Here is a 12,669-nt window from a genome sequence, read left to right as displayed (position 1 = left end):
AGGTTTGGGGACAGGGAGGAGGGAAGACCAAAAGGCTTGGGGGAGCAGTGAGACTTCTACAAACAAGAAGAGACTCCTGATGCAACTGGGGACTTCATTTACTCATGTACCAACACTGTTTCCATACTGGTCACAAACGCACACCACCAGTGCAAGATGCTGACACAGGAAGTCACATACAGGTGGGGTATGGAGACTCCATCTGCCTGATTTTTCTGTAAATGAACACAAATTGGGAAAAACTGCTGCTGTCCAACTTGCATTAAAAGAAATATTAAAGTGATTTTTCAGGCAGGAGGAAAACAATCCCAGACAAAAACCTGGAAATGGAGGATGGACGTGTCCCAGTTACAGAGACCGAAAACACTGAAGGTCCACCCCGCTGCCCAACACCACACGTGAGCTGGCTCATGCTGCACAACCCAGTGCGCTGGGCCCCCAGTGCTGGCCAGGTGCCCTCTGTGCCAAAGGGCAGTGGAGAGGGCGTGGCCAGCAGGGACGTGGCCCCAGCACTGCCTCTGGTACCTGTGTGACTTCGGTGACCGCTGAACCCCCAGGCCCTAGCCTCCTTCTGAAAAGTAGAAATTTTCAAAATAACTAGATTAGATGGTGTCTAATCCCCATTTTCTCCCTCATCGCCATCAAGAGAGGGTGAAGAGCTAACAGACTTCCCAGTTCAAACTCCGCCGTGAGACTGAAGGCAAGGGTTAGTGTCGTCTGTCCCCTCATCTGTAAAATGAGGGTAACAGGTGCGTTGTGGGGTTTAAGTGACTTCCTCTAAGCACAGTGCTTCGAAGAGAACCTGCACACAGGGAGCACTGAATGAGTGAACCATTTCCCTCACTTGCCGTTCTTTTTTTTTTTTGGCCACGCTGTGCAGCGTGCGGGATCTTAGTTATCCGACCAGGGATCAAACCCGGGCCACAGCAGTGAAAGCACTGAATCCTAACGTGGACCACAGGGAATTCCCTTCTCTCAGTTTCCATCCCCTGATTTCTTCCAGAGCACAAAGGTCTGCCTGAGCCCTCGGGTCCTGTTATGCTGTCTACACACGCTTCCTCCCTTTCTCCACTTTGAGCGTGATCTCAGCCACACATCGCCTGTGAACAGAGGGTGTCCGGGTGTGTCTCCCAGATCTCACCTACCAGCCACTGGCTGCTGTTTGGATAACTCCTCTTGGAACTCCTTTAGGGCTCTTAAACTCAACATTTATAGAAGAAAATTAACAATCTGCCATCCTTCTCCCTAGACCTCCAAACTACTGTTCCTACGGACTCCTTCTTGGCAAATGTCATCGTGTCCCATCAGGAGCCAAGCAAGTAACCTGGAGTTGCCTTTTACCCTCCCATCCCCCCCTCTCCTTCCCAGGGTCACTCCTTCCACCTTTCACTCTCCCATCCCATCCCCCTTCCCAGTGTGGGTCCTTCCACCTTTCACTCTCCCATCCTGCCCCCACCTTCCCTTCTTCCCAGTGTGACTCCATCAGATCCTCCCAGTGTGAGTCCTTCTTCACGCTTGGATCTGGCCACCACACTGTCTCCTCAGTCCACCTGGACATCACTTGCTACACATCCCTTTTTTAAATTGGGACACACCACTCTCTTACATGTTTTGGTGTTTTCCTGGCATCGTTCAGATCAAGCCCAAACTCCTGCACTCACACAGCATAAGGCCCTCTCCATGTGCTCCTCTGCTCAGCTCCCAAGGCAAACACTTCAGCCCAAGTGGGCCGCCCTTCGTCCAATAGCTCAGCTCCTCCGTCTCCCCCATTTGCCTCCCCAAGACCACAAGTAATTCTCAGGCACCAGGGCTACAGCAGAAAAAGGGAACAGCCACAGTGCTGAATCCAAGACATGACCAGCTATAAGACACACCACCACTCTTGTGCCACTAAAAAGGAAAGAGTACACTAACTAAATCACACGCGGTTGTGAGAGGAATCTGAGTCCAGAGACGTTAAGTGCAGGGAAAGTGCCTTTCAGAACTGATGAAACAAAGCTGAGCTGTCATCACTGAGCTCAGCCAGCCTGGCTCCTGAGTATTCCAAGATGTAGGGCAGCGCTGTGGCCCTCCAAGAGATACCCATGTCCTGCTCCCTAGAACTTGAGAGTGTTGCCTTATGAGACAAAAAAGGCCTTTGCAGATGTGATACACTAAGGACCCTGAGTTGGGGGGATTACCCTGCATTCCCTGGGTGGCTGCAAAGGCAATCGCAGGTACCCTTTCAGGAGGGAGCAGAGGCACAACTGACACAGGATGAAAACAGAAAGCCACGTGATGATGGAAGTAGCTGCTGGCTTTCAAGGTGAAGAAGGGCCATGAACCCAGGAACGCAGCTCCAGAAGCCGGGAAAGGCCTCTGGAGGAGCACAGCCCTGCTGACCCCTTGGTTTCAGCCCAAAGGAACTGATTCCAGACTTCTGGCCTCCAGAATTGTAAACAATAAATTCGTGTTCTTTTAAGCCACTAAGTTTGCAGTGTTTCCTTACAGTGGCCCCAGTGCAGGCAGCAAGCACAGACGGGCTGTTACCTTTCCCCTCTTGCCCCATCCACTAGGAAGCACAATCTACAGGTAATTCCTGCTGAAACCGTCCTTCACACATACAGCAGTGTTCACGCCTTCATTTCCTTCAATATAAAACCACAATCTGACTCAAGCTATTAAGTAAAACCAACACTTTCTAACAGCTCTGGACAGATTTAAACACCTCTATGTATGTGAAAAAGTAGACACTGTATTCTCATTTTTGTTTCAGATTATATTTGAGTTTTTGGTTTTAAAAACCCAGTATTCAGACATTAACTTAGACAATATTAACAGGTCTTACATATTCACTTGCTAGGCATTTAAATGTTTATAGTACAAATGAAATAAATTAACGATCTCAGTAGGCAGCTCACCTCAAATACATATAAAAATGGCCATACAGGCATTATATGACAATTTAAAATTGGGTGTAGACAGTCCTGATAAAACAAGCAATTAGTAGTTCACTATTCCAACAACTCACGAGGTTTACTGTACAAACTCCCTGCAAATAATATTAGATGCTATGGCAGATACAAAAGCCCCTGGCTTCAAACTCCTGATCCTACACACAATTACAGGACTAAGCATACTTACCTAAAAGATTTAACAAATATGTAGGCAAAGTTTCGTAAGAAAACAGAAGGTACAAGTCTCACTCAGATGAATTACTTTGGCAATCTGATGCTGGTATTTAAGGATGAGTGGCACACCCAAAAACCAGTATATAACATGTACTCCAGTGTAATACTTATGGCATGAAGCAAGCTGGATAAGGTTCTCTTCCCACATCACTGGATTGATCTTCTGCAGATCCACCGTACTCTGGGAAATCTAAAACATCAACCCCCCGGGATGCAAACAGAAGGAAACAACTCCACGTCTAATATAGGTTAAATGAAACTACTACAACTGATCCAGAAATAGGACGTGCATTTTCAAATCCTCACTTTAGTCACTAACCAACACTTATTCACAACACGAAGGAAATGAGTACAAGAATTTAAAAATTTTACATGATACTGTCATAATGGAAGTAACTCCGGTTATCTACTGCATCAGGGCAACTGCTGCAAGCAGAGCGAGGAGAGATTAACCACAGCCGCAGGACAGAATTTGTTTTAAGGAAGAAGCACCAAGGATGAGGGGTGATAACACAGCCTCCCTGGATATTACCATAGGGATGGGCAGAGAAACAGAGAGAAAGAAATTACAGAGAATACTTTCGAGTGTGACTAATAACAAAGCATTGTGGTAAATTCTTAGCAACAACACAAAACAAACAAACCACAGGGAAAGAGAAACCAGGAGAAGTGAGAAGCTCAGAGCTCTTCGGCCCCTCCAGCTGAAGTGGGGGAGGAGGCGCAAGGTGAGAGAGAGAAGCGCCTCAGGCACAGGAAGCTGGTGGTCAGCACCTGCGAGGCTGAAAAGCAGCATCAGCACTGAGATCACTAACCCCAGGGTACCACTAGCCACCCTGCCACGTCCCCAGGCTTTTCCTCATTCCAGCCTCATAACCACAGCACAGGGTTGGGCTCCTTTCAATGCCCGCCTAATAATGAGGAAACTAAGGTTCTTAAAGGTGTGACCAACTCGCCCAAGTGCACACGTTGGGAGTGGGTGGGTCTCAGACAGGAACCTACATCTATCAGATCCACAGCCCGCTCCTGCCGCCACGCGTGACATGGGTCATGAGGGTGGCCCACAAATGCCCAACTGATGACACCAATCACGCGGCTGGTTATTTTCAGACAAGATCAAGGACAATGCAGTGAGCCTTCTCAGCAATCTCCAAATAGCCATCCCAACTGCTACACGAAGCCAAGACTTCAGCTTAACCAACTCTCACATCCCAACCCAGCACAAAGGAAGAAAAGCCACTGGAGGAGTGACTCTGTGTGGGAGAACTCTCTTCTTCTAAAGGTTATTTACACAAGAGCTGATCTGGATAAATCTACTGTGCTTATTTTAACATCATACCATTCAAAAACAAACACTGCCCTCTAAAGCTAGGCTTTTGCTTATGAAATTATCATGCTACTCTTACGAGTTCAAAAAAAGTTCATATATCCTGGACAGATCTGACAAATAAATAGCTCAAGCAAATAATCTTTTATAACTTGAAAAGAGTAGAAAATTCAGTATCTCAAACTCTACTTTTACCTTTTCTGAACATACAGTAACTAACAATCTCTTTTTTGGAATCTGTCCACCAGACATCATTTAAATAAAGCACGGCACTCCCATAAAATAGATATTACTGCAAACATCAGTCATATTTCTGAAGAATAATGGCATAACGTCCACAACATGATGCTTAATGAAGGCAAATACAACACACACGTACACCCATGTACCTCCAGATGTACTAAAGATTTAGAAAATTACCAAAACATTAATAATGGCTATCACTGGCTAGTAGGACTGCAGGGTAGCTTTTTTCCTTTTCATCCTTCTCCAAAGCTTGAAATGTTCTAAAATGAGCATGTGTTCTTCCCATACCAGAAAAATCATGTTTTAAAAACCTGTCTAGCCATAACATAAGAAGTAAAGGCAAACACGACCGCATGTTCATTAATAGCAGAAAGATAAGTTCACTAACTGATTGAACAAAGGATCTTCAAGCTCAACTTCAATGACATTTTTACAAATAATAAAAAAGCACTGTAAAAACTTCCACATTAGTATTTCCACATCTGCCACCTGTGTGGTTATCAACAACTCTCAAGTGTAGTCACCAGGTACAACAAAGGCATTTTTTAAAAAAGGAAATCATGGCTGCTGACACGCGGGGTTGCACTTAAGACGTGCTGTTTCCCTGCGTTGATACTTTCCTCTGGACATCCTGCTGTGTCCATTAAAAAGACACCGGATGTTGAAATACGGGTCTCGGAGGTGTCCACTCTGAATAACCAAAGCCTGCCTTCCACAGTACAGTCAAAGACAGCACAGCATATGATTGAACTTATATGCACAGCAAGATCTATAAGCCCTAGGAGAACGTTTTAATCCTCAACAATAAAACCTTTTATAATACACTCATTTAAAGAGTTCAGCTATTATTACTTTAATAAATGTACAAAATGCTCTAAAAGGCATAATCTTTTAAAAAAATGAACATACCATTTCACCAACTGAAAGACCTAATAAAGGTCTGCCTTTTTTTCCCACATGTAGTAACCAGTCTACAAAACTCTTTTAAATGCTAAATCATGTTTTTCTGAACAAATGATTATTAGTACCCTTTATCAGTACTGACAGATGAATACACAATAACAATTCCATCCAAAGTTGCTACAGTTTTATCAACTACTATGATGGATGCTTTGGAATTATGAATAATGTTTTTATGTACTTTTTTGGGATTTAACAAAAAAGAATATGTTTTCTTTTTATTAAAAAAAAAAAAAAAAAACTACCAGTGCATAGTATGACTAAAACTAGGTATTCCTAGATCTGTGTTACTGTCAGCTAGTAAATTTTTGAGTTTAAGGCCTTGTCTTACTCATCACCTAGCGCAGTACCTGGAACACAGGAAAGGTCTAATAAGTACTGGCTGACTGAACAGATGAATCAATAAAAGCTCATTTTTGATCCCTGCACTTAAGCCGGGTTTGTTCCTTAAAACATGATCTACTCTAGGAAAAATTCACCAAAATAGATGGCTTCTATTTACAAAAATTTACAGGACTTTTTTTAACAGTTAAGAAAAAAAAATGAAGAAAGAAAAACCACTGAGAGGGAGAAAGATCATAAGAAAACGTGTGAATAAAACATGTTAAATTGAAAAATTATTCCACACAAGACAATTACTGACACTGTTTATATAAGAATTATGCCCCACCCAGTTCCAAAAGAACACAAGGTGACTCAATGTTTACGGCACAATAAGATCCTTAAGAGTAAAACATCTTCCATCCTCGAGTTGAACACCCTTTGTTATATAACAACTTCCCACTGGCTATCTATTTTACAGTTGTTAGTATATAGAGGACTGGGAGGGGGAGGATGGGGGGGACTTGAGGGAGGGTGGGGGGGGAGTCGAGGGAGGGAGGGAATACGGGGAGATGTGTATAAAAACAGATGATTGAACTTGGTGTACCCCCCCCAAAAAATAATAAATAAATTTAAAAAAATAAATAAAATAAAACAAACAAAACAAAACAAACAAACAAACAACAGAGTAAAACAGAACAGCCTATCTGAGGGAAGGTGGACGGCGCCCCCAGCAACCTCCATGGTGTAGAGCGAGACAATCTAGCAGTGATCAGCACGGCACAGGAGCTTCCATTTTCTGACCTCACAAGCTCGTTCTGAATACGTCACGATGTCCCCTCCTACCATGTCCAAACACACCACGTCTCCCTGAGAAATGGGAGTGCTGCCCTGAGAGATGGCGAGGGCCCCAGTCTGACCACCTCTACTCCTCACCCTGGGCCCAGCTGACAGATCCTCACCTTCCTCACAGCTCCCTCTGACGGCAGAGCCCAGGTACCCATGCTGCTGTCCTACTGGGCTGTGATGCTTTCACCCCAGAGATGCCTGACTTCCTAACTGTGCACTTTTATCTTGCTGTTCCCATTTACTCTTCAGTGGCCTTTAGTGTGTCTATATGCACACCCACATCACTAACCACCTTCTGACCTATGAGGGCACTCTTCAGCCATCACACCTCACCTCATATCTGCCTGGAAGTAAGTACACACATGAAGGCAAGGTGATCTCTAACACTTCTGTAGATAGTGGGTCCTCAGATCTTTAAATGGAGAAGGAAAATGCATCTGAGGCAGCGCTGACACGGAAACCAAAAAAGATAATGATTCAGCAAAACGCAAGAGACTGCAAACAGTACATTCTAAAGTCATGCTATTGGGGACTTCCCTGGCAGTCCAGTGGTTAGGACCCTAAGCTTCCACTACAGGGAGCATGGGTTCAACTCCTAGTCGGGGAACTAAGACCCCACATGCCGTGCAGTGCAGCCAAAAAAATAAGTAAATCAAAATTTTAATTAAAATGTTTTTAAAAAGTGGGCCTTTAAACAATAAATAAATAAATAAATATATAAAATAATGCTATGATAGAATACATCGTATATAAAACGAACCAATTTATAGGCTAAATTTCTCAAATATACATTGTAATTACATATCAATACCTTGAATTACAGGTAAGAGTTTAGAATAACTCACAAAAAAACACATATTTATATCTTTGAAGCACAATTTCTATTTGTTCATTTAGCCTATGTAGTATCAATGCGTAAAGTAACATTAGGTTTAAGGTAAAAATACTTAGTGACTTTTTTCATTCATAAGCCCTCCTCTTTCATTAAATATTCTTCAAAATGTAAATGCCTCCAAATTTATATTGGAACAATAATTTTTTAAAAATTATATCACTTGCAGCTGGAAACAAGGAGGTTTGTATGGCTTACTTTGTACTATAACTGATCACCTGTTTTACTTCTTTATTTTTAAAAGAAATTCAATGTCTATATTTTTAACAGCACTATTGAAATATAATGCAAATATCATACAATTCACTCATTTAAAGTGTACAATTGGATGGTTTTTAATCTGTTCACGGCTGTGATATCATTCAAGGTTAAATGTTGCAACAATATAGAAATCATGACAACCCACAAAGAAAACAGATAAGAGGTTCACCAGGCCTAAGGAGAACACTAACTCACTAGGCGGCTCTTCGTAATTGGTTCTTCAGAGGATCAAGATCTGTATTTTATAAACATATTTAATATAATTTAACACAACATATATTAACAATATAATTTAATATAAATATGTTACACATATTTTCAATTCTTGTATCTAAATTATTTATAGTTCAATCCTAGCTCTATATTCTCCCATCTTGAAATATAAAGTGAGGCTAACCAGAGCACACAATCTGATGGATATTTACACCCTAAATTTAAATCATTTTTCAGCATAAACTAAAAAACAGATATTTACTGTTTTATGTCCAGCCACCACAGGGCCTTCTGCTCTAACTTCATGAAGCATTTACACAGCATGACAGCAACGTCAGGGTGACTGTCCTTTTCTTCTGTGAAAAACAGCAGTAGTGTGAACATAAACAAGAAACCCAAAGAGCATCCGTATCCCCTGCACAGCTCTGAGGAGGTTCTAACATTTTCTCAAAACACATAATTGCTCTAGGATCTAGGTGCTAAAATTGCAACCCCAGTTTAAAATAGCTCAACTGTGGATCCTGATTTAGCTATAGGTCTGTTACAAGTACTCACGAAAAATTTTTAAAATATGTCAATGATTAACACTGAGAATAAAAGCATTTGCCCTTCCTTTACATGAGACCAAAGTGTATTCTTTTCTTTTGTTCATTTGGTTCTTAGCCTATACCTATTAAATTTTGCCTAGAGTTAAGTTCTCCTGAACTTCCCAGAAGAACCATGGGAAGAAAGCTCTCCCTAAAGAAAATCTGGTACATAATAGTAAACACAGCAGAACACAGAAGCTGACTATGCTTTAAACCTCAATGATCAAAGTATTAAAGGAATAAAAGGTCAATTGTCATGTATGACAGGTTTGGGTCTCTACTTATTTGTAGCCATAGAATCACCATTTATTGGCAGTAGTGAAAGCAGGAAAAGGACAGACTTTACACCAAGTTTTAATTTTTCAAATAAACAGAAAATTAGCAGTGGAAACTCATCCTTACTTAAAAACTCTTCACCAATATTCTTCACCCACTGTCTAATTTTACAGGGCCCAATTAACAAGGAGAGACCACTGGTACAATAAAAGACCAGTCCTCAGTCTATCAACTCAAACATTCCAGGTCCGTTCCGTTAATGGAAAAAGAAGACTGAAGAATGAATAGTAATGAGGTTTACATTAAAGTTGTAGGATCAAAGTCTTACAGAATTATCACATGTTAAGTGAGAGCCAATTTTCATATCCTAATAGCCTTCATTTGAAACCGTATATATATTTTTTCTCAAAGTATTCATATTTGCTAATCATCTCATTTTACAGCCAGTACAAATTTTTACTTTACTAAATAAAAAGAAGAAAAATTGTCAGCGAACACATTCAAAAGTGAGGTTAGGAAGTGCGCACCACATTAGTTCATATTTTCCTCTGCTTCTACCCTGCTGTGAATCACAGCTGTCAATGACACACTATGAAATCTGTACAAACGGATCTTGTTCAAAGCAAATACCAGTCCAAAGTTCCGAACCCCAAGAACCTAAGTATGTACAGGAAAAATCAAAGAACTGCATGGACTCCCTGGCTATAGCAGAACAGCAGGCCCACTTCTAGACAGTGTAATTCACTGGTTTTATTATGAAAATAGCACTTAGGTATTACAACAAGAAAAAAAGGTATTAAAAAATCTCCCTCAAACCCCAGACTCCTAGTGCTGTTTTTTCTTTTTTTAAAAGTAAATTTGTTTATTTATTTTTATTTATTGGTTGTGTTGGGTCTTGGTTACTGCATGCGGGCTTTCTCTAGTTGCAGCGAGTGGGAGCTACTCTTTGTTGTGATGCGCAGGCTTCTCACTGCAGTGGCTTCTCTTGTGGAGCATGGGCTGTAGGTGTGTGGGCCTCAGTAGTTGCAGCAGATGAGTTCATTAGTTGTGGCTCCCAGGCTCTAGAGCACAGGCTCAGAAATTATGGAGCACGGGCTTAGTTGCTCTGCAGCATATGGGATCTTCTCAGACCAGGGGTCGAACCCCTGTCCCCTGCATTGGCAGGCGGATTCTTAAACACTGTGCTATCAGGGAAGTCCACCTAGTGCTTATCTTGGATATGATCACTGCCAAGTTTTGTGTGAATCCTCAGAGTAGTTTTCTAAGCAATACAGGCATGTTAAAGTATATATACGTGTGACATAAGCACGAATACAAATTTGGAATAAACAAGCGAAAAATTTTGGAAAAAATATAAATTCCTTACTGTAAGAGATGAACACCATGGTTCATCAGTTCAATTCACATGGAGGAAAAACCCAAGAAAGGAATCTTTGGCTAATCACCCTTTTCTTCTGCTAAAAATAATAATTTGTCCCGTCCTTCAATGTGGTGACAACCACACTTGTTAATTTATTATGTGAAAATAATGTGCATTTCACAACTTCTACAAGCAAACTGAAAGTGAGCCAGCTGCTCCATAACCAAGTATCTTCGAACGTCAGAACCCCCAGTTCCTGGGGATCTCAGCCCCATGTCTGAGGTTCTGGTAATGTCCCACTCTCTGTTTTTAGCTACTTTCTGGAATCACTTAACTTGTGTAACATAAGACACCAGACGCCACTTGAAAGTCCTTCTGCATTTCCAAGGTGCACCTCTGTTCTTGGCTTTTCACGTCTCCGTTACTGAGTTTTTGTTTTCTATACCGCCTTCCTCTTTCCTGCTTCTGGCGAAAAGCTACACCACACTAGTTATTGAGATCCTTCCAAATACTACTGTGCCACACGTCCACCACATATGGACAGCATTTTAAATTTCCAAAGTCCCTGACTGTGAGATTCTTACTGCAATGGCAATTTGTCACCACAAGATAGTAGCCACTAGCGTCCTCCTGGCCATGGGCACTCCCTGCTTTCCACCCTGTCTGCCTTGTGTCATGCACTCCATGCCTGCTTCCCAAGTGTCCTATGACTGGAAACAGGGATCATACTCCAAGCCCTTCTCCCTTCTAAGAGAAAACGACCCTTTTGAAACTCACTAGCTGGTCATTTTCCCATGAAGTTTACATGAAGCCTAACACGAGCATCATCTATCTTTAAATAAGCACTATTTCCTGTCGTCTGAAACTGTGACACCAACTCACAGTTAAGGAAGAAAGAGGGAGCCAACTCCATGTGTTTCCAAGCTGCGTAAAGAAAATGCGCAGAGAACTGCTCCGGGTGAAAGTAATCAGTACCAGGACTCTTTCTATTACGGCACCTCTTGCAAAACTTCCTGCCCCCACCCACCCCAAATTCACATCGGATTCAAGTTTACCCTACAGAACACTCAGCTTATACCGTTACTTGCAAAGAACTAAAAGAAACCTTCAATTATCACAGGATCAGCTCATCTTTTGGGGGACGCCACTGCTCCTCAACTGTGTCAGACACAACCAAGAAACGGCCGAGACGTCTCGGGAAGGAAGAAACCGCCCTTCTCCCCCCACCGTCGGCCGCCTTTTCCGCAGCGGAGAAGGGAGCGGCGCCCAGGCCCGCGCAGGGCACCCGGCGCCCCGAGCTCAAACCCCGGAGGCGGGCGTCACGGCCCCCGCGCCGGGAGGCCTGGCTGCGCGGCCGAGGCAGGACGGGGCAGCGCGCGCCTCACCTGGGCGGCCCCGCGCGCGGCGGCGGGACGGCGACAGGGGCGAGGACCCCCAACGGACACAGGCTCGGGGCCGACGCCGGCGCCCAGCCAGGGGTCAGGACTCCCAGACGCGGGCGGGTGGGCTGGGGCGGGGCTTGAGGGCATCGCAGACCCCGGAGGGGTCGGGGCGGGCCGGGACCCCCGACGGGGCGGGTAGGCGGGGCCGGGGCCCGGGTCCTGGCCGGCGGGGGCCCCCGACCCTGGCGGGGGCCCCCGACCCTGGCGGGGTCTGGGCTGGGGTGGGCGGGGACCCCCGCCCCGGGAGGGGTAGCGGCGGGCCGGGACCCCCGACGGGGCGGGCAGACGGGGCGACGGGCACCCCGACCCCCCGAGGTCGCAACGGGCGGGCAGGTCAGGAGCGGGGCGGGAGGGGCCCGCGGCGCCCACTCACCCAGGCGGGCAGGTCGCAGGCGCGCACGCCCAGGCGCACGGCGCGCTCCTCGTCCTCCAGCAGCGCCAGCGCGCGGCACAGGCGGGTGGCCTTGAGGCCGCGGCTCCTGCGGCACCACACGAGCAGCCCGAGCGCCAGCAGCACCCAGCTGAAGCTCAGGCCCAGGTAGCCCAGCGCGTACACCGGCAGCAGCAGCGCGAAGCTGCGCGCCAGCTGCGCCAGCAGCCCCGCCACGTCCACGCTCAGCGCCGGGCCGGGGGGCTCGGCCCCGGCGGCGCCGGCCTCGGGGCGCGGGCCCCGGGCGCCGCTCATCGCCGCGCCGCCCAGCGATCCGCTCCGCTCCGGGCCGCCGCGCCTCCGCTCGCGCGCCCGCGCCCCTCTGAGGGGACGGCGCC

At 45.2% G+C, this 12,669-nt stretch overlaps 1 protein-coding gene across 3 annotated transcripts in view; it reads right to left on the bottom strand.

Moving 5' to 3' along the window:
• ESYT2 (extended synaptotagmin 2) overlaps positions 1-12,669 on the bottom strand; it is a 71,156-nt gene extending 58,487 nt beyond the window's left edge. Inside the window, exon 1 of one of the 3 annotated variants that reach the window (XM_057730222.1) lies at positions 12,275-12,669. In XM_057730222.1, coding sequence (XP_057586205.1) covers positions 12,275-12,586 — 312 coding nt within the window. In that variant the 5' untranslated portion in view covers positions 12,587-12,669. The remainder of the gene's footprint in view (positions 1-12,274) is intronic. The other 2 variants (XM_057730220.1, XM_057730221.1) reach the window with 2 other exon arrangements.

The sequence above is a fragment of the Hippopotamus amphibius genome, chromosome 4, assembly GCF_030028045.1.
Source record: "Hippopotamus amphibius kiboko isolate mHipAmp2 chromosome 4, mHipAmp2.hap2, whole genome shotgun sequence".
Taxonomy (NCBI): Eukaryota; Metazoa; Chordata; class Mammalia; order Artiodactyla; family Hippopotamidae; genus Hippopotamus; species Hippopotamus amphibius.
This window is presented reverse-complemented; position numbering and strand designations above follow the sequence as displayed.